The sequence below is a fragment of the Harpia harpyja genome, chromosome 12, assembly GCF_026419915.1.
Source record: "Harpia harpyja isolate bHarHar1 chromosome 12, bHarHar1 primary haplotype, whole genome shotgun sequence".
Taxonomy (NCBI): Eukaryota; Metazoa; Chordata; class Aves; order Accipitriformes; family Accipitridae; genus Harpia; species Harpia harpyja.
In genome coordinates this window covers 40153885-40176636 of record NC_068951.1, presented here as the reverse complement: position 1 = coordinate 40176636, position 22752 = coordinate 40153885, and the positions used below count along the sequence as shown (strand labels likewise).

Sequence of the window (22752 nt, the reverse complement as noted above, 5' to 3'; positions counted from 1 at the left end):
AAGACTACTTCTACAAAAAGAGAGCCCTCAAAATAACCAAAGGATCAACTGAGCTTAACAGCTTAAAGCAGCTGTTTTCACTTGAGACAAAAAAGGTGAAATAATCTATTCCATGTTGCCCTGAAATGTTTTAATATCTCCAATACTAGTGAGAAACGGACAGCCCCAAAGTACTAAGAAAATCAGGTTTTCTTATGTGCAGAATAATTTTTCAGATGCAACCAGGCACAGAGTGTGCTCTCCAAGCAGAGGGACTTGCACCTAATCAGCATTTATATCTGCCTTTTCTAGATGTGGATGAATGTCGCCTTGATAATGGCAACTGCGACCATTTCTGCATTAATTCTCTGGGGTCATACGAATGTGCATGTAAGGAGGGTTACAGGCTTGGTGTTAACAGACGGTCCTGCATCGGTAAGTTATTTTTATATCGTGCAGGCCATTAAGTATCTCCCACTGATTTAAAATGTGAATTTGGAACTGGGATTTCCATGGATCCTGGGATTTTGGAAGCCCAACTTCAGCCATGTCTGAACGTGGCCAGGGTAGAGCTACGTGCAACATGTGGATCCCGAGTTCATCCTCAAGTAATGGGTTTTGCCAAAGATTAATGGGAGATGAATGCTTAAATCCCCTGGATAGGTTTGAAAATGTAAAGCTTGTGTTTTAGAAATAAATACTATTCTTGACAGTTTTCTCGCACTATTTGATGAAGTTTAACATCCTGTGGAAAAAAGGTAGCCAGATTCTGCTTTGATGAACCACTAAGGTTTTGGGTTTTTTATTTTTCCACTAAAGTCAGTGGTGTGATTCTGGATTTCTGCCAGTGTAACCAGTACAGAGCTTAGCCTAGCAACTTAATTTTATAACCAAGTTTAGCACCTGCTAAACCTTGGGCAGACTTTGGTATTTTAACCAACTCCAAAAAGAAAGCCAACTGATTTCCCATCATTTTAAGGCTCAGATTTTAGTTTTTCTGAAAATAAATCGGACAGCCAGCCTCACTCTATATTTGTCATTTCCAAAATGAGCTAGAGTAATGACCTTCATTAGCTAAACATAATCTCAAACTTCAAGTGAGGAAAATTAAACTCCCCGTTAATTTTTTTTTTTTTTTGACTCTCCAGGACCAGAGTTTATTTCCAGAAGAAAGGAAAGGGAAAGATATTTTTTTTTCCCCCACCCTTTTCTCTTTTTTGGATAGCAGAAACTCTGTTTATAAATATAGATGAGAAAATGAATCAGCTGTGACTGCTGTGCAGACTGCACAGGGGTGTAGCTGGAAAATCTACTAGCATAATTAAAAAAAAAAAAAAAAAAAAGAGGTAAATGAGAGAAAAGTGTCATGGAGGAAGACTCGGGGCCAGGCCGTGATGGCACGTGTGTGTGTGTGTGTGTCAGCCCTAGGTGGGGAGGAGGTGGATGCTGAGGAGGCAGCGGGGTTCGCCGCGGCTCCGGGGCTGCAGTTCAGAGGTCCCCCCCAGCTCCTTCGCTACGCGCTCGGTGCCGTCTACAAGGATGAAGATCCCCGAGGAGAGCTCACCCTGGTGCAGAGGGTCGGTGAGTGAACAAGTGTCGCTTTTAGCCTTCGCAGCAAACTGGGGGAGTAGTCTTGGAAAGAGGATTTGGGGTGAGAGTGGTGCTGGGCTGGCCAGGCTTAAGCAGAGGAGCGGTGAGCGTTAATCCTGCTTTCTGCCACGCCAGTAGGGAGGAGGCATCGCCACATGTCCCATCCCAAATGGGATACGTTTGGGGAACAGGGAGGCTCCCCAGTCGCAGCTGCTGCTGCCTGGATGTGGCGGGGAGGGATACGGAGGGAGGCATGGGAAAAGGGAGAAGCACAGCAAGCAGGGGATGGGAGGCTTCTTGGAAAAACAGAGTGTCCGCACAAAGCCCCGGAGGCAACAGACAGAGAGATCCTCTTCATCCTGGGGGCAAGAGGATTGCGTGGGTTACTGCAATGCACAAAACCCACTGGAACCGTTCTACTGGGAACAAGCCCTTGGGAAATGCTCCCTTTCTTCCTGAGCTAGGAAGGGGGCTTGTGGGGGCACGTGTACCTGTTTACAAGCCATTTTATAATAATTGGAGGGGGTTTGCTGAAGATATTTGCATTCTTGTTTGTGGAAATAACAACCCTCTGGAGATTCGGGTCCCTTTTGATGCTTTGAGCGTGTTCTCTGGGCAAAGCATGGACCCATCCACATAGAGCTCAGCTTGGCCAAGGGCTTGGCACAACTGGGGGCAAACAGAGCGCATGAGCACACACGGTCACAGGAGTGGGTGCAAAGCAGCTTTGCCCCCCACCTGGATTTTGTATGACTTCAGTCTTTCCACCTGCAGGTGGAAACATCACCACTTAAAGAGTTTTATGACTTGAAACCCTGTGCTTTCTTTTTGACGAGCGCAGTATTTGCTGGTGGGTCACCAGGGAAGAATGAGATTTCTTATTTTTGTTACGTATGTCCTGTGCTTTTTATATGAGCTCTAATTACTCATCCGAGGACTGTGCCCTACAGGCAAAAATCAGGAACTGGTCCTGGCTTTAATAAAAAATTAACTTATTTTTATGAACAAAACTGTTAAGACCTCCCAAATCACACAGCATCCAGCCGGACTCAACAACACTGATAACCAATTGGGAAACTGATAAATGAGATAACCACAGGCAAAATTATCAGGCCTGGAAACCACAATCAAATATTTATTGACCAGTTTTTACATGTTTTATTTATGTTTAGCCACATAAATTTGGGTATTATCAGTCATAGCTGAGCGTCTGCACTTTTTCTAAAGCAGAGGCTTTGTAGCACGTGGGGGTTTGTAGGAAAAGGTGGTGGAGGAATGAAACTTTTAATGGTTTAGTAAGTTCTTTTACCTCCCAGATGTTGATTTATTTCTCATACTTTCAGACATATTTTTCTGCTGCTACCTATATTACAGAAATACAGCTTTAAACGATAAGCTGGTGCAAGTAATTAACTCTTTTCTGTAGATTGAATGACTTTTTAATGTAGAAGCATGATGTTTTTAATGGTAGTCTGTATTCTTCTCCTGAAGTATGAATTTGTAACCCGTTCCAAGTGGGAGCACTGGGATTCTGAATGTCCCTGAAAGCTTGGGCATTTGTTCAGCTTCAGAAAAAGGAACAGTCGGGTGCTGAGACCTAGAGGAAATCTGGCCTCACATAGAAAATTGCTGGTGAAAAGCAACCAGCCTGCTGACTTACTGTTAGCTGAAATAATCTGCCAGCTCGCTTTCAGGTGTTGTTCAAAATCCCTTTCCAAAAAGCCTCCAGCCATGGCCATAAAGCCTCGAAGGCAATAAACTGACCGTGTGGATAGGATCTTAATGTCACTGAGGTATTTTAGCAGAGAGTAACATTTATTTTCTATGCCTTTCTCAATAGACCCAACAAAGAGAGAACATGAGCGTGCTCGTGTCTGCGGGTGCAAGGGAGAAAAGGAGGGTGGGGAAGGTGAGGGAGGAATGCATTTTCGTACAAGGTTTCCCATATAAACTAACCCTTTTTTTCATATCCATGAAGAAAAAAAGGAAGTGATAAATGCGTGATTATGCTTTGTTTTCCTAGGATAACACTCAGACTATGCTGTTAAAAATATCACTGAACTATGCTTAAATAGCACTGCATCCACCTACTGCAATAGAATAACAAAAAGGATAGCCTAGCAAGGAGAAAAGGAGATTCTCTCTCAAGAAATACTTTTAAATATATACAATATTATCAAGCATTAGGTGCAAATTCACTTTTTCTGAAGGCAAAATATTTGCTTTTAAAAAGTAGTTTTAAGTGCTCTTTGATGTGGAATTACAGCATTTAAGGGAGTAAATTCCAGCTAAAGTCCCAGCTTTCCTTTTATTTAGACTCTAAAATTTGAAGAGGAAAACTTGGGAATCTCCATTTGGAACTGTCTTTTGCGATGAATCAGTGGTATTTGCAACGCTACCAACATTAACACTAACAACGTGAATACTTTTCTTTCAGACTGTCAAGGTTGTGTAGGTTCCTTTTTGCACTTGTGCGTCTGGAACTATAGGTAAGAGCTTGTGGAATTATTTTGTCTGGATGCTCACTAAACCTTCTGTATATTTTTTCATTTCAGTTTGCCTTGATAACACTTTTGGCAATGACTGTAGCTTGAGCTGTGAGGATTGTCTGAACGGAGGCAGATGTAACAGTGAACACAGTGGCTGTGTTTGCTCACCTGGGTGGACCGGCATTATCTGTAATGAAAGTGAGTACAGTGTATTTGAAAGGTGGGGGCTTTGTCCTAGTGCTGTGACACTGCAGATAGGTAGGAAATAGGAATAACCTGTTGTACTTTTAATCTGCAAAGCTCTCTAAGGAGCACAGCTGCCTCACAGGCTGATCAAAATTTTATTGTAATGTGGCACATTAAATAGAAATTGTAAGGGATGTTTACCTCAAACAGCAAGGTCTCTGCCCTCCAGTGCGGTACAGTACGGTACCCCTTGCTAATTATTTGTGTCGGTATTCATTCCTATTCACTCTGCTGCTGAAAAGTGCCAAAGTTTGGCTGCCATGCTTTGCTGCACAACTTGTCTCGCTGACTTTCAGAAATCTGTCCTGGCAGGTGGTGTGACAGTCTGGGTGGACATGTATACTAAACTTGATTTTTTTCCATTATAGCATCCCAAGACATTGCTTTTTTTTTTGCCTTGTGTTGGCAAACTTGGGCCTGTTTTTTTCCCTTATCATTCTTTTTATTATCAGCATCGTTTTCTTGCGATGGTTAATTTTTAATATTGGAAATTGTATTTTTCAGAATTCTCTTACCAAGTCAGCCAGTGCCCTTTGCAATAGCTTCTTACTCTCCTTATTCCTGCTTCCTGGCAGAAGATATTTCTGATTCAGAAGTATGTGTCAAAAGCAAGTGGAAAGATAGAGAGGTGATTTCTGGATGTACCATGTGCTGTTCTTCACCTGCCGTTTGGCAAAACTTGTCTGCTGCTTGTCTGAGACTTCACACAGCAGGTCTCCCGCATGTTTGAGATGGATCCCTCTGTTTCATGGTGTATGGTGTGATGGCCCATCACACTCAGAAAGTCTGCGCTGTCCCTGATAAGACAAAGGGACGATGAAGAATTATTACTTAGCGTTGGTAGACAGCAATCTTCAGGTTAAACACCATCGAGATTGTTTTGGAGGCATCATCGCAAGGACAGAACTATAGAAAAAACAGCAAATGATTGAAATCAACAGTCTTCCTGTCGTTATTTTGGGAGACTGATCGTGGGTTTGGTTTGTAAATGCTAGGGACAGCTGCGAGAATAAGAATGAGGAGGATTGAAATGATAATTTCTAGTCTACCTAAGACAGTTCAAGCTATCCAGTTAGGATATTCTTAGTTCTATTCATGGTGCTCTAGTGGTCCAGGATAGATTATAAAAATTTCAAGACAGGATACAAATTCTTTAGTTCACTTAAGAAATAATAATAATATTTTTGCTCTATATTTACAGTACATATCCATGCATGTAATCTGGTAGAATTTGCCTCTGGAATTTAAAGAACTTTAATGGGATTGCATTATTGAGCCAGACCTGCAGTCCAATGAAGTAGGCATTGACAGTGATAAATACAATATATAATCTGTATGAATTAGCCATATGTGATTGCTTTCACTCTTTTCTCTCGCTTTCTTAATATACTGCATAGTGCATGGGTTTAGGGTAAGCTAAGCAGTTGAGAAAACCGGAACAAAATTTCTGTAATAATGACAGAATCACGGAATGGTGTGGGTTGGAAGGGACCTTTAAAGATCGTCTAGAACAACCCCCCTGCCATGGGCAGGGACATCTTTCACAATAATGCACCAAAGAAGCCAAATGGAAATTGATGTGAAATGTCAAGTTTCTTAATGTACATTGATAAAATGTCAGTTAAGTCAGATGACTCCAGCAATTGTATTTACTCAGCTAGCTCAGGCTGCAAACAGTGGAGCAAGACTTCATTTCACAATTTGTTTTGTGCTGGAGCGATGAGGGCTTTAGGAAAGAATCCCATGCTATTGTGGATGCATTTCTACCATGATCATCTGGGGAATTTAAGAGGCTATGTTAGAAAAACACAATGTTATTTTTATAATAGTATTTGGGAGGAAGAAGAAAAAGATGTTTAAAATAATTATCTCCAAGTATTCAAAACTGTGCTCTGATTTTTAAGCTTTGCACTTTATAGGCAATGTTTTTTGAGCCTCATGCATTGTGTGGAGGGGAGCCTGTGCAGAGGAGAATTTGGATACATCACATAGTACTTCACATAAGTAAGCTTGTTTAATTCAGGTGTCCTTTTCAAATTATCTAGTAAATACTAGATGGATGTGTATTACCTTATATAAAAAGAATATGACTTTGTTTAGAGCCCACTTGACTAAAGGGACTCTTTCCTTGCTCGGTTTGGATGACTGGAGTCTTATTTCGCTTCGTTTCTAGCGGAGGGAAAGGATTTCTTGGCCCATTCATCTTCCCTGCTCTCTCCGCAGCTTGCTCCCCCGGGACATACGGCAGAGGCTGTGCCAGCGTTTGCAAGTGCCAGAACGGAGGCTCCTGCGACCCCGTCACGGGGCAGTGCCGCTGCCCGCCCGGCGTGCACGGCAAGCTCTGTGAAGATGGTACGGCTCCCCTTGTCTTGCCGGCTGTAGTGTGTGCCTGAAAGCTCACCGCTTCTTTCCCCTCGCTTCTATCTAGATGTAATTGTGCGTGGTAAATCTTAGGGGTCTGAACGAGAACGGTCTCCATTGTGCGAGACGTGCTATAACACTGCAGCTTGCCTTGCAGTGACTTTTGTTTAAATAATAAGCAAGACAGAGGGTGAGAAAAAGCAAGCGCCTTGTACGGATGGGCTGCGCAGAGCCCCAGGTCAGCGACAAGTCAGCGCGGTCTTTTCTGTAACGTCAGCTAAAAGAGAGCTGATTTGGTGTTCGTGTTTTAACACTTAATGGCTGATGCCTTGCTGTGTTTGTGCACTCAAAAGGTTGCCCAAAAGGCCTCTTTGGGAAGAACTGTAACAAACCGTGCAACTGTGCCAACAACGGCTACTGCCACAGACTCTATGGAGCCTGCCTGTGTGACCCCGGGCTCTATGGGCGCTTCTGCCATCTTAGTAAGTCCCCATCATTTTTCAGATCTGTTTATTTAACACATGCACGACGTAACGGTCTTAAAGATTCCACACCGTGTAGAAAATGAGCAAGGCTTTGGGTTCTGCCACGAGCCAGGAGTAGCGGGAGAACATGACTTTTGATGCGTGTCAGGAAGCCCCAGAAACTTCATTAATCTTTTCCTCTAGCAAATAATCATTGCCATTAGGACTGAGATTTACTGATGCACAAAGGTGAGGACTATAGGTCGGGTTGGGATAGGCAGGTTAACATTAGGGTTGTTGGTGTGGTTAAAGTCTGGTTGGAGCTAGTTAGTGGCTGCCGATACGGTTGGAGTGGGAGCTGAGGAGCAGGGCTGGCTGGGGCAGGACAAGGGCAAAATGTTAAATGGGAATAAAAAGTATCAAAACAAAAATGTTGCGAAAGAGATGGTCAAGTTTCTTTGCACTTACAGGTTTTGTTCATAAAATCTATGCAAGACTGAAAAATAGTTGTGTGGGTTTTTTTTTTTTGGTTGGGTTTTTTTTTTGTGTGTGAAAGCTTTTGTCTTGGAGTGTATCCAAATATTTTTTCATTCAGAAACTTAACTAAGTTTGCTTTGAAACATTTCTGGTTCTTGCATTCACCACATATTGCTTGAAACGAAATGAATTACTTCATGTAGGAATCATGTAAACTATACTTTACACACCCACACGTTAATAGGCACTGTCATAGGAATGTGGATGTATTTGCTGAAAATAAAATGAATGTTTTGCTTTTTGCAGCAGTTGCATTCTGCAGCAGTGTGCAATTTCAAGTAACTCATGCATAATTACAGAGCTAATGATTCCTTTTCATCTGGCTGCAGCTTGTCCCAGGTGGGCCTTCGGAGCTGGCTGCTCGGAGGAGTGTCAGTGCGTGAAAGAGCACACGCTGGAATGCAGCGCAAGGAACGGGACTTGCACCTGCAAGCCTGGTTATCACGGCAAAAAGTGTCAGAAAGGTATAATAGAAAGCCAGATTCCCTATGTCTGCTTATTCCTTTGTCCTAGCATTATTTCTCATTCTTCCTTCCATCTGCTTTGTTCGGCTGCTGCTGCTACTAATATATTCATATTCTCCTAATTATTTTGTCTGTGGGTTTTCATACAGCAAATGCCATGAGTGCCTGCTATCACAGGGCTTACAGGGACATCAAGGGGAATACAGCTTAAGAATGCAGCAGTTTTAGCCTGATCAAATGACAACAGAAATCTAGAAACCAAATTCTAATGCAACCCTAAATAATGAAGATTGTGGGAGTTTTCATTTCTCTTCTTTCCTTTTTTTCGCACAGACAGTAAATAAGTGGCAAAAACTCTGTTTTATGGCAGCAGGGTTATTTGTAAAAGGTTTCAGTAATGCTACTTTTCCTTCAGATTTGCAGGTCTTTGAATTCAACTTATTCTTTGTAGTTTTTGGGGGTAGTTCAAAGAGAATTGTATTCCACATTCATGTTTGCATGTCTCAGTAGTCCTCTCCAGACAGTAATGGAGTAACGCAATAAAGATTCTTCCTTCAGATTCCTCTCTGGGCAGGCAGGAACGTGTTGGATTTATGACAGTAGTTCTGGGGGGGGGTTGGTGGAGAATAATAGTGACAATGTTTAATATCTTTAGCGTCTTGGTGATGTGCTCAGTTCTGGGGGAGAGCATCCTTCGCCCAGCACTGGCTTTGCACCAAGGCAGAGAGCAGCAGAAGGTACAGACAGATAAGAAGAGTAATTCTGTGATGGCTGTAATTGAATATATCCTTAAGTATTCTGCCGCTCTGCTTCTGGGTTGTATTTAAGCAGTAACCTCTTTGAAATGTCCATGCAAGTGTTTAATAAGTATTTACACTTCGTTATCAGCACCTCTAAAATGTACATTATAATACATTTTCTGCAAGTTTCCGCCAAATTATTTTCTGACTTTTGTTCAGTTTCCTTAAGTCTTCCTTTTTCTTATACGTGTTCTGTGTCTACTTGCATTTTCCAGAGTGCATGCCTGGCTTTTATGGGGCTGGTTGCAAACTGAGGTGCAGCTGTCCTACCGATGTTTTGTGTGATCATGAGACGGGAGTCTGCAAACATCCATGTCCACCTGGGTTTCATGGAGAAAAATGCCATTTATGTAGGTACTCACTGCATGTTTCCCTGGGAGGTACACTTTGGATGGGAAAGCTTACTCAGGAAACTTACGTTCAGATATAGAAGTTGCAAATAAAAGGTACATTTGTTGTTGATATGAGTTGGCAGTTCCCCACTGAAGCCAAACTGATATTTGGAGCCTGGCAACTGCTGTGTCACTCTGCTTGCAAAGGTCAAGGCACAAGGCTGAGGCCAGTTACTAAAACTAACATTTGTCCAGGTAACTATAGTGCCTTTTAAAGCTTCAGGCACAGATTTTCTAGAGCTCTGTTGCAGTTAATTACAGACCACCGGTCACTGAGACACCGATGCTAACATTGATCACTTGTTACCAGCACAGCTCAGTTTAACATTGCTGCCTCCTAATGTCTTCAAAATGCTTCCTTATCCTAACTGTGTCTTTGGGTTTCTTTTGACCAGCTTGTCAGCCCGGGAGCTTTGGCATGAACTGCAGGCAGAGGTGCAGCTGTGGAGAAGCACCATGCGATCCAAAGACGGGACAGTGTATTTGCCCAGCTGGGAAGACTGGTGCTACGTGTGAGCAAGGTGTGTTAGATGTTGGACTAGGGTAGTGAGTGTCTTGCTTTGACAGACACAATAAGAAGTGGAATTATTCTGTTTCCCACCAAAACTGCTGCAACGCAATAGGCTTCATTTGCAGAATGGGTAAAGGATAAGTGTTGGTGCAGAACATTCGACATCCACCACGTGGGATCGCTTGTAAAGGAGGGAGTGTGATTCAGTTACCCTGACCCATCTCTCTGCTCCAGTTAATAATAGTGATTTGTAGGCTGGGCTGGGTTTATAAAAGTTGGGCAGAGATATCGGGGCATTGCAGCAGCTCTGAGTCCCAGAGCAGGGCTTGGGACTGTGCTGCCATATGCACACAATTTGTCTCAGGAACTGTTGAAGGGCCTTGACCAAAGACAGCTATTTTGGAACCAGCAAATGAAGGACCTAGAACAGAGGAATGAATTAAAAAGGAGACCATTATTGTGGGTAACTAAGTAAAGGGATGAAAAATGCCTCAGGGACGCTGAACTACCAAGGGGCCACGGGATGCCCCTTTTCCACTTGCAGAGCTCTGGCTATTGCCTGCCTGAGGAGCGTCTGCCCTGCTTGGACCCAGGTTGTGGCTTCCCATGCCGCAGAGTGGGACCCGGATGAAGGCGGTGGAGCCGTATGGAAACCTGGGCTCCACCTCACGTCCAGTCCCTCTGGACTGGGTGACCATCCTGACCCCCACCCAGCCCACCAAAAATACGACAGCAACCCTCTCCTTCTGCATCTGTCTGCAGATTACCGTCCTCTGGACATGTCCTTTGCTGAGTGAAATAATTAATTTTTCAGATATGTCCAAATACTCCTGACATTGCTGTATCAGAAACCAAACCAATAAACAGATACACCATGACAGAAGTTGGAAGAGAGCCTTCGGGTCTCTCTTTAGATGTGTTCTCGCATGCTGCAGTACAGAGGCGTGTTGCCTCTTTCAGAAGATTTACTGTGACAGTGCTGTAGGTCTATAGAGATAATACAACAATCCTTTATCCAGCTTAGTTTTACTATATTTTTAAATTCTTCAGGGTAACAGCAGAAATCTATAACTGCCTTGAAACAGAAAATGGCACTGGGGACATGTCATGTGCTTTTTTTCCTAGATTGCCCGGCCGGCCGGTGGGGACCAAACTGCCGGTCCTCCTGTGAGCCCTGCGCCAACGGCGGACAGTGCAACAGAGAAACTGGAGCCTGTGACTGTCCCCCTGGCTACTCCGGGGCATCCTGCTCTGCATGTAAGTCCTCACATTGGCCTTCCCCATGAAAAGAAAGTCGGTTTGAAAATTCAGGTTATAGTTTGATTTCTACCTTTTTGCTGTTTTGCGAGATGCTTGTTAGGGTTAGACACACTGATCCAAGACAAAGTACCCTTCAGCTTCAAGGAATTCCTCAGGTTGGATTTGACATTATTTACCGGAGGGAGATTACAGATAAATGCCGATGATAAGCTAAACTGCATCCCAAATCGATGTTGTCATTAGACCTAATTTATGGCAATATATACTTAGAAATACAATGTTAATAGCCATAATACTTGCGTTGTAATTCTGGTTGCTTGGCAAGAAGTGCCGACCAATTCGCCCCTATGGCATCACTCTTGGGTTATGTTTGTAGCAATACTCCTTGATGTAGCTAACTCAGGATGAAATAGTAGTGAGGATGAAGGAGTAGTATGAGTGCTGTCTCTGCAGATCCACCAGAGACCATGGGAATATGCTCAAGCAACTGGTCCGTGCTACGGCGGCATGGCTCCTTATGCAGCCTATGGGTATTAAAGGCTGCTTGGGTATGCCTGTCATGCTGGCATAGACAGGCTCTCAGGGACAGCGCTGCTTCGTGCAAGACCTCAGTGGTGGCATATTTTTTCTCCTTGTTAGTCACAACATCGCTTTCGATGAAGGTTTGCTCAGCACTCTTTTTTCCTCCTCTGATTGATCCTGATGTGCAGGACAAGTACCTGAAAGTCACTCAAGCTATTCCTGCTTTACAGGACTTGGCCCCAGACACCTAGTATACAAATTACGGATGTTTCTTTCATTTTGCCGTTTTGATTTCTGGCTTCAGCTAATGCATGTTTTAGGAGGCAAGCTGTTGCTGTCTTGTTTGAAAAGATCAGCCCGTGCCTGAGTTATTACCTAGGTGAAATTGCAGTCTGTTCATCTGTTTTCAGCCTGCCCCGATGGTTACTATGGACAAAACTGCCTGCTGTTATGCAGCTGTAGCAGCAGTGCTCAGTGTCACCACGTCACCGGAGAGTGCACGTGTCCCCCCGGCTGGACTGGCCACGACTGCAAACACCGTAAGTCAAATGCGTATTCGCTCCACGGGGCACACAGTATCTCCCAGGGACTTAACTGCAAACGTAAGAAGCAGCTCTGTTTGTTCTTAGTCTATTACAGTTTTTTAATATACTTTTGCTAATCTTATTGCTTCTGAAATTGTGTGTTTATGGGTTTGCACAGCCTGGGTGGTTATAATCCTTAATTATCTAGGTTCAAAGTATTGAAATAGATGGCTGATGAAGCGCAAAGTATTGATATAAGCTCTTATTTCAACACTATGGATCCCTTTGCCCAATACCATCTGTCCTGTCAGCATTTTGACTGACAGACAGTTTTGTTTTTCATTTTCAGCACAGATTAGTTTCAAGATTAATTCTCAATTTTTCATTTTGTTTAGGGGAGATTTATTCAACAAGTGAGTGGCATGTACAGTCATGTGTCTTAAGGTCACTTCTTAACTTGTGAATATAAATGCTGGGAGAAATTCTGTTCGCTGGAAGAGCAGAGCATCATTCTGTTGACTTTAGCATCGCTCTCCATACTGATGGCTGTGTAAAAGTACAGATTTGCCCTTTTTGGATAGCACCATATAAATGTTAAGCCATCCTGCTTTATTCTTTCCTTTTCCTGTTTCACATCTTTTCTACTTGATTTGTTATGATCCCTCTTGCAAAAAGCCAACAGAATACAAACCGCTTTCTAAACTTGGTCTTAAACACATAAAATCATATAAATTAATTGTCGGTGTTGACAGCAGTAAGTTTTGGACCTGGCTTCTCAGGCTCCATACTGAAGAAAACTCTGGGAAATCTGAAGTTTCCACCAATATGCATATTTTAAAAATCAAACCAGTTGGTAATGTGTAGAGCCATTTAGATAGATTTCCATAACTCCCTAGGCTGTCTAAAGAATTAAGAGACCATGGCAAAGAAAAGCTTTTATTCCTGTTCAGGATAAGATATGAGAAAAGTTGTTTTGCAGAGATGTCTCAGTAAGGCAGCTCTTCCAACTATTGCAGACTGGCCATGAAACAGATGCCCAACTCCAAAACCAGGTTTCCGTTGCCCTAATTGACACTTTCATCTTTATCCTTACAAGAAAGGAAGGAGATGCTGTGGTACACTGTCGTAATCCTGTCAGTGTTATGTGATTTTTAGAATGAAAGCAGTAAGTTGCTTTAACAAAGATTGTGAGATTTCTCTGTCTGTGTCCATGTTGCATTTCCCAGCATTTTGAGGAAAATATGGAGGATGCTCACAAATCTGTCTTGTTTTATCCATCAGCTATTCTGGTTATGCAGATTTATGCTAAGTAAGTCAATAGCTGATATTTTATTTCCATGAAATTATGCGCTTGTGACTGTGGATTGATTGATATGGATTGACTATGAATGATTAGTTTTACGTGGATGGCGTAATATCTGCCTATGGACACCTACTTTCAGCTGAAATAAATCAGCAAAAATGGTATTTATTTCCATTGATCTGTGCCCCATGCTGCAGCTGAGAGTCTAGTCCAGAGCGCCTGTATCTTAAGGAGCCATTTTGCATCTTTTCTGTTCTCTCCTTTAGATGTAAAATAATCTGTTAGCCGAGCTCGAAGTTGATTCTCAATGCAAATACTGCTTTACCTTGCAGCCTGCAATAGTGGCCGTTGGGGACAGCGCTGTGAAAACACGTGTGTCTGCAATAACAGCGACGGTAGCTGCGATCCGGTCACCGGCTCCTGCTTCTGTGAGCCGGGATTCACTGGGAAACACTGTGAATGGAGTAAGTTGCCACTTTGTCGACACGGGGAATTTGCAAAACCAGAAATTATTTTTCCTGATAATTGTCTCCAAGACGACCTCCAGGCCGTACCGCCTCCGGTCTGCCCAGCGCGTCGCAGGGCTCTCGGGTTTCATCGGGCTTAGATAGTTTCCCTAATTTGGATTCCAGAAAAGTTATTTTCAGACTTGTTTTGGACTTCGCAGCTATTTTTAATGTTGAGACCTCGTGTGAGTGATAGGATTGATGTATATTTGGCTTGTGGCATAGAAGTTTCCATATCGGTTTTATTTATCTAGTTTTAGGTCTGCACTTTTTTCATAAATCTTGTTTTAAGGCCAGGCATGTAGAAATGCTTTACATGTACATAACAGAAGAAAAATCAGGAAGATTTAGGGTCCTCTATTTATTAACAACAAAAATGCGCAATGGTCTTACCAGAGGGCCACGACCTCCACTAATCTGTCTCAAACAGAGGTCAACAGCAGATGCCTTAAGAGGACAAAAATGGGCATATAGGTAATTCCCGATATGTTTCCCCAAGTTTCATCAATTTGTCACTTAAGAGCTTCTTGAGACAGAAGCAATATCTCTATATTTAATACAACTTGATTTTTTCCAATTAATGTGCTTATTTACTTTTTGATTCCATGCAAACATTTGGTATCCACTTCATCTTGTGACAATAAGTTGCGTAGTTAGGCTGCTAGTAGTAGTAGTAGTAGTAGTGCTAATGTTGTAAAATAAAATAAATCTTTTATCTATTAGTTTAACAATCTTACAGTAGCACAGATGTAGCTACCAGAGGCTCAGTAATGTAGGCAGAATTAACTGGTGGTGTCACACAGAAATGTCAGGTCACCATTCCAGATTAATTGTCTTAAGACAAAAACCTTGGAAAGTTGATCTTACGGCTCTTGTTGCTGTTGGCACAGAGGGAATGGAAGGGCAGTTAGTGGGAAGACCAGCTCCCAAAGAAAGAGCTGCCAGCTCCACTTCTCTTTTGCTCTTGACCTCTCTCAAAACAGCATCTCTGCAGACAGAAAGTAGCCAAATAGCTGGTTGTCATCTTCTCTGGCAAGGTTATCAGTGAAGCCATTGCCACCAACAAAACATCTGGCAACCCCTAATGTTCTGTTTATGGGTTTTCTGTTTTATTCAGTCTGCTTTTTACCCCACTTGAATTGTGTGTGTGTGTGTATATATATATAAATAAATGTATAAAAAATGCATATATATATATGTGTGTGTGTGTGTGCAAGATTATGAAAGCCATAATTCTTCCCTAAACTTTTCACGCTGCCTTGGATGTGAGATCTGTGCTATCCCTGGAGAGCTCCTCTGCTCCCGAGGCATCTCTAGCCTCTTGAGGCAGGTCGGGCTCTTTCCCTTTGCGGATTTGCAGGCAGCTCCAGTTCTCTGGCTGGGTGGCTGTATCTCAGCATGCATCGCACCAGCCTGCGCCTGCTCGAGCAGGGGGCAGATTCTCTGTGATGTGGACTGCGAAATCATTTGTGAAGTCTACTGACCCATTGCCATCACCTTGAAAGTCTCAGCCCCAGGCTAAACGCCGTAGGTTTGACGAAAGCTCAGCTGAGAGCCCCCCACCTATTACTGCACTGGAATGCTATTTTCCTTGCATAGATTCTCTGGACTCTGACTGAAATTTCAAATGAAAAGTAAACACTGAGCAAGATTGAGCTTTTAAGGCACAAGTGCATTTCTATGTATTTACTCATTAAACTAGTGTAGGAGGCGTGATGCACGATGATCTGCATCTTTGGGAATAGGAGGCGATGCAAATAATAGGATTTTGCACCGGTGCAACCCTGGGACTGAATTTCACCTGTAAGTGCAAAAAATACATTCAAACAACTCCACATTTAAACAAGGGCCCATTTTCTGACACAGGTGATTGAAGGCAAAGAAATACTTAAGGTACCTTGCTATCCTTCTGTCTCCCATCCCAACCTGTAGCCTCTGTAAGAGACCGAGGGGTTGGCTCCACTTAGTAGAGAGTCACTAAGCTGCAGGAGCAACCGAATTCACACCAGCTCCAAGCACTGCCCACCTATGGTACCAAATAGGCAGCACCAAACTCACCCCTTTATTCCAGATGTAGAGTTGTCTTTGAGGATCCTCATTGTTTTCTGTTCTCTGTGATTCTTTCCAGATTGCCTGAAAATCACTTTGTTGATGTAAATGCTAAAATCATACACTTTTAAAAGAAATCTGGCAATAATCTGCTAACTCATTTACAGAGGAGTTCACAAGGACTTCAAACATGAGTAGAGGCCCTATAATATTGTGTTTAGCCAAGTATTTTTCTATATTTCAGCCTGTCCAAAATATCTAATGTGAATTAGGCAACTGGCCCTATTCTTAATTCATTTTCCTATAATCCTGGAAGAAGTTATTTTCGTTCTCGAGTGTTTTCTTTCCTTCAATAGTGAGTACCATGCAAATCTTTTAAAACTCCTTACATTAACTGCCGTGGAAATGTAATTGTTAATCCGTCCCCCAGATGTAATGGTTTTGCTTTAATTTTTCAAAGCAGAGCCTGAAAGTAAAGTATGCAGCATTCAGTTTGGAGCTTTCTGAAGGAAGCCACCACACTTCCTATTTTCTCCAGCTTTCTGGGGAAAGAGGATTTGCAGGAAAACAGAGGATAGGGCCTCAAAAGGAGTACAGAAGCTGGGAGCTTTCCCCCTCCTGACTGATGAAGTCCCCGAGGAGATGTGCACGTAAGCAACTCCAGACCAGTGTGCAAAGTGTCATCAAGCAGAACCTGCGAAGTCGCAGGCTTTGCAACTACCAGATGATATTAGTTTTCTGTGCAAAATTCAGTCTTTCGATGCCCTAGAGTTTTTCTAAAATAGACCTTAATAAACACAGCCCAACTTACCTGGACCCCAAGCTGAACACTTAATCACGTCAGTTTTAAGGTGTTACCATTATGCCTTGATTCTTCTTTTGCAAATAGTAAGAATTCCCATGTATTTAAAAATTCCCTGTTGATCCTGGATCTGCTCCAGAATTAACCCATCATCTGGTTTTGATTCCTCCGCTGCAGGATGCCCCGAGGGAAGCTTTGGCCCGAGCTGCGAGTACAGCTGTCAGTGCCAGAACGGAGCTGCCTGCGACCACGTGAGCGGAGCCTGTACTTGCGCAGCGGGCTGGACAGGAACCTTTTGTGGAAGAGGTACCGCTGCTCCCTCTGGTCCCTTTTGGGTTTATGCAGATGGTTGGTTTTGGGGGTTTTTTATGCAGAGAGCTGGTTTTACAGTTTACAGTGCCTGATCTAAATAAACCATGGAACTTAATTGGAAGATGATACTGAGGTGCGCGCTTCCATCCTAACTCAGCAAAGCGTTTCGCCGGATGCCTAGTGTTCGGCACATGTTTTAACATGGTTAAAATTAGATACATGCTTAAGAGTCCTGCTATAACACATCTTTATGAAGACTCTCCTTTCAAGCAGACTCCTACTATTTGCACACTGAGCAGAAAGATGCTAGTCCTGCCTTACACTTGCTTGTTCCTAGTGCATCTCTGAAACGTTTTAGAGAAAAACATGGATCTGTGCATCTTCCCAAAGGAACTCTTTAGGAACAGATATACTTTTAACTTTAATAAATCCAACAGATCATTTTCTATTACCTGATCAGTTGGTAAACTGTTGGAAAGGTTAGACTGGATTCCTCGGAAACATTATTATGAGTCAGTCTGTGGCATCGTCTAAGGAGGTTGCTGTCATGCTGCATCATTGTGCAGATCATAAAAAATACACTCTTGAATACAACAGAAACAGCACTTAGTCAGATGTTATGAAAGTTATTTAAGTGTAAATGATTGAATATTCTACAAATGATGATCATTAAACCAGTCACAATTATTTTGCGTAGAAAACAGCTTTATCGGCCAGTGTACAAAGGTAACGTTAACAGCTACAACAGAGGGAAGTGACAGCACTCGCAGGCAGCTGCTGCCCTCTGATGGGAAGGGAGTTGCTCCACAGCCTTACTGGTTATGTAGGAAAGCACCCCGCTGACTGGAGTTCAGATATTGCTGGTTGTTTCCCTCTCATTCTTACCAGGAATGATTATACAAATAAATACTCTTCTCAGGGTTCTACTGCAAAGTGTGCCTCATAGTTTATGGTATCTCCCCTATGTCTCTTTTTTAAATTATTTACTGTAACTCTGTTTTCATAAGTCTATCTTTTCTTTTCTTTTTTTTAATTGGAAAAGCTATATGGTTATCTGTGTTGTGGTATAAATCTGTTCATTCCAGCAGGAATCAAAATGGGGACAAAGAGGCTAAATATCCTTCGCCAAAGTAGGTGTGAGGAATATGGAGAAGCCTGGGTGACGTCTACTGGAAAAAAAAATACAAGTCTCAGCTTCCGAATCCGTCATGTTGGACGTTTTTATCTTTTTAAATTCCTGAAAGAAGATTGTGGCGGGGAGAGTAGAATTTAGCGCCTACCGTTCGTAAGACCCTGTTTTCTGCATGTTTTCTCTCAAGCAGGCAGAGTGTTTCCTCTGAGCTGACCTCTGTTACCTTTTCACGTAGAAAGTTTCAGCCAGAATGGTTTGGCTGTTTCCAAAAGATGAAGAGGGAGGAAAACGTGTGGGTGGTTTGCCCTTGGTAGAACCTTCTTGGCACCTTTTCTCTGAGGAGCTGTAACACTTCTGTTTTTAGTGACTCGGAGACTGGCAGGGTTTCCTTCTGGCAAGGATGTGCTTTTTGCCGTCCTCTTGGCAATCCACCCACGTCAGCCAAGCTTTGCGCCTTGCAGACAAGAACGTAGAGATTGAGACCTGGCACGGCTGAATTGCCTTGGACTTCTCGCATACTGCTGATGCTTCATCCCAGGGCTGGGAAGGACTTTTCCATCATCACAGAAACGTTGAAACTGAAACTTTTGCAGCCTTCTAAGTTCAAAGTCCTAGGAGAAGACAGCACCTTATGAAACCTAATATTGATTAATATTAATAATTAATATTAATCTCACCCCTGCATAATAAGCATGTTTGAGCCTGCGGTTGTTGCTTTTGGTATTTTGCGTTGTGGCAGCATGGGATCCAGATTCAAGCTGAAATCACAGAAGTCCCAGAATTTGCCTTTGGGATTTTTGGAATTGGTTTTCTTTTTTCAGGTGGCAACAAAGTACTGCTGTTCCTTTTCCTTAATTTACTACCTTCAGTGTGAAGTAGTAGTCTCCATAATCTCTTCTTATTATTTATTAGCATTGTTAATGTAATCTTAGCCCTTGCTAAGTCTCAACATTGGGCTTTTGTAGTATCTCTCTTTATGGTGAAGTTAACCAGGCTTATCCAACTTACTCTGCCTCTGTGCATGCGCACTAGCCACTGTAGAAAGCCGTTGGAGGATTTATGGCACTTTGGTCAAGCAAGCCTGTATTTGTCAGTTTGAGCAGTCATGTTACCAGCTGACGTGCTGCAGTATCCTGACCAGTAACCAGTGTTCATCCCCTGGCGACACAGTCAACCTAACAGAAAAGCACCGTCGTGCTTGAATGTGCCATCGTGTTTGAGGCAGGGGCGATGCTTCAGTCATATTTCAATTTTAACTGAATCAAGGCAAACCTTTCAGTTTCCTGGACTTGAGTATTTTGGAGGTATGACCCAAGACCTTGTATATGATTCAGGGCTCTCTGAAAAGAGCATGAAGAGTGGGGACAGTGTGGTGGCTCAGAAGATATTTGCAATATTCACTGCAAATTGGTATGTACGTACATATATCACCTGTCAGTAATACAGATAACAACCACAACCAAAGCCACATCATCATCCACCAGCGCACGACAGTTTCCAAGCCTAAGCAGTAGCAGGAGATACTGTCGCTCCAGGTTGCTGTTTCATGAGACCTTGCTGTGAGTTTTTCAGGGGTTGCCTGAACTTCTGTGCCCTCAGCCACAGGATGCTGCCAAGAGACCTCACACTCTTCAAAGTAGTCTCGTCTGTCCATCAGCGTCTCAGTTCTGCTCTGCTCTGTGTCAGCTTCAATCAGCTGTACTTCATCTCCACCTGGTATCATTCAGTCGTCCTGCTGCCTCTCCAGTAGTGGTGTGATCACATATAATAACAATGGGTAAGAATAAAGCTATCAAGGCACTTTCTGAAAGAAAATTAGACAATTCTAAAGGTGGTACATGCCTGCTCCCGCTTTCAGCTCTGCTCAGTCCATTGGAAAAATGAACCTTGTGAATCTTGTAACTCTTTCAAAATAGCTGCAAAAGGAGCAGAACTGTTTCAGTTCCAAAGTAGCTAACGCTTGCAAATAAGCCTGGAAACAAAATAATCTACTAAGAAATGTTTGCAGGATATCTGAACAACCTAGGAAAGGCTTCCTTTGCATTTTCTTGAAAGCAGCAAGTGATACAACTAGAACACTTGAAGAAACACTGTATGGTTCTTCGCAAGGTCTAGCATTACCAAAGGAAAATGAATCATTTTCTGTGGTGCCTTGAGAGTGATGCTATTAGCAATGCCTCTAAATATCTTTCCTATCTGAGAGAACAATGTTACGTGCCTGGGGAGAAGGTACCTCAGGCATATGTGGGCTTCTGGCTGTTCCTGAACTGAAGCAGCAATTAATGCCTCTGCATTCCTGGACTGTGCAAAGGCAGCGATCATAGCAAAAGATGGCTTTCTAAGTCCGTTCTCTATCCAGTTAAAGCATAGATAATGTGAGTAGCATTTTCTCCAGAAAACATGCCTGTTGTGATCACCCACTGCTGCAGGGCTTTGGTTTTAATGCGCTTACAGCTAAGCAGGCAAATACAAAAAACCCAAACCAATCAACCAACCAAAAAAACCCTGACCCCAAACCCAATCTTTCTTGTAATAAACAGCTAAATATATCAATGCTGTCTTCAAATAAATGTTAATATCTGACACGCAGGAAGCCTGGGCTAGGGGCTTCTGATGTCAGGCAGCCCAACTGCCCACCCAGCCAACCCAAAAGGAATCAAAGTGTGCCTGCGTTCACCGGCCGTGCTCATAGCTCTGTCACAAGCGTGCCGTGCCATGCCGAGTGAGCCGGGTCACCCTACTCTGCACCGGGATTGCTCTGCTCCTGTTTGGTGGGAAGGCAATTGTTATAATTGGTTTCATTCTGTGAAGTGCTGAGCATCTGCTGCTCCCACTTTGAAGGTTGCGATTGTTTTCACTGCACCGTAATTCTGTTTAATTTTGTTCCCCACTGCTCTGGTATGTGTTGTATGACTCAAGGCATGTGTCCAGTTACGGGATCAGGCCAACAGAAGAATTATCCAGTTCGCTGCTTAATCTGACCGAATATCCCAAAATGCCACACAATTATTCCACAAATTGGAGGCAGCAGGAGTCTTGGACTTTTCCTACAGTATGTTCATTAACTGATGCATGAATAACAGCAACATGAAGCGCAGCACTCAAAGTTTGCATTTGAACTGCTGTCTAAATCAGCACTACTGCAGGACAGACTGACTGGGCTTCTCTCTTGGAATTTCAGCAGTTATTCATTATCATAAGATAGCCCAGCAAGATTTCTGTTTTAATAAGATAAAAGGGAAAAATAGATACTCTGCATATCTAGGAATAGCTGACAACGCTGTGTAGTCCCTGCATTAAACAAAGAAAAACTTTGTCAGCCTTTGAAGTCACCTAGGGTTAAGTAGAAGTCCTTTCTTGTATGCTGTGCCATACACGCTACCGAAGCATAATAAATAAGGGCATAAAGATTGAAACCACATGCTGATATCTCTTCCTTACAACTTGATAACAGCTCTCTCCCCAGTACGAACTGAACAGAGGCTGACGGATGCGGTACAGTTTTATATCGGTATGAGGCACTTTTCTGTTTTTCTGGGACAGCACGTACTTGGAAAGTGGTGTAAGCCTGAAATCTTTCTTACACCGAAGAAGAAGCTGCAGTCTGGACAGGATGAAGGGAAGAACAGCCTTCTGATTTTGAGTAGATGAAACAATCACCTGTAGTCACAAGCTGAGCAGGAGCCCTGAGAGTAGAGAAGCCAAAGCAGATGTTGCAGCGTTACCCGACGGCTGTCACTGTCTGAAGGTCCAGGTTTGCCTTATATCTACAGATAGGGAATTTCCCCCCTGTAGCCAAAGCAGACAGCAGTGCTTTCTGCTAGAGGACTGAATTTACATTTGTGGAAGAGGCAGTACAAGTAGACTGGGACAAAGAGCCTGGGCATGAAGACGACACAGGGCAAGAAAAGGGACAGAAGAGTCCAAGGGTGGAAGGTGCATATGGAGAATGGTGTTATTCTGACCCGGTAGAGAGCTGTGAAATTAGTGTGGAGGGTCATTGGGTAGTGTATATGATGATAATCATCATAAGACTCTATCGGGAAGCCAGTCGTTCTGATTTCATGGTAGAAGAGTGAGGATCGGGTTTTAAATATAAGTTTATATTGAACAAGGAGGACAAAGAGCTAAGTTTTATTCAATAACTGCTTATTTAATGAGCACCGTCGATCCCGAGACTGAGTGATTCGGGGGTTCTGTGGAAAGAATGACATACAATTGTGTATCTACAGATTTATTATAATTATACTTGTACTTATATAATCTAAACACACACACATATATATGCAGACAGAGAGGTTAAATTAAGGCTACCCAGGCAACATAATTCCTAATTATTTTTTTTTTTGTAAGTCTGCATAGCAGCCTTAATGTTCTTGTAATGCAGCATTTTGGGTATGATGTGGCCCACTGACAGGCACCGATGGCTTATTTTCACTACTGTCAACACTGGTACAGATGTAAATTGAGTCCATGGGGCTGCTCTTCCTTACGTGTCCTAGATGTGTC

General features: G+C 42.9%; 1 protein-coding gene across 5 annotated transcripts in view; it reads left to right on the top strand.

The window, feature by feature from the left end:
- Window positions 1-22752, top strand: part of LOC128149374 (multiple epidermal growth factor-like domains protein 6) — a 202392-nt gene that overhangs the window by 153816 nt on the left and 25824 nt on the right. For all 5 annotated transcript variants that reach the window (XR_008237622.1, XM_052804504.1, XM_052804505.1 and 2 more), the window contains 12 exons: window positions 292-414; window positions 1402-1560; window positions 4125-4256; window positions 6528-6656; window positions 7019-7147; window positions 7996-8130; window positions 9146-9280; window positions 9718-9843; window positions 10959-11090; window positions 12026-12154; window positions 13775-13906; window positions 16977-17105. Coding sequence is in view for 4 of the 5 variants with exons in the window: in XM_052804504.1 (XP_052660464.1) it covers window positions 292-414; window positions 1402-1560; window positions 4125-4256; window positions 6528-6656; window positions 7019-7147; window positions 7996-8130; window positions 9146-9280; window positions 9718-9843; window positions 10959-11090; window positions 12026-12154; window positions 13775-13906; window positions 16977-17105 (1590 nt within the window). In the remaining variant the exon portion in view is untranslated. The remainder of the gene's footprint in view (window positions 1-291; window positions 415-1401; window positions 1561-4124; window positions 4257-6527; window positions 6657-7018; window positions 7148-7995; window positions 8131-9145; window positions 9281-9717; window positions 9844-10958; window positions 11091-12025; window positions 12155-13774; window positions 13907-16976; window positions 17106-22752) is intronic.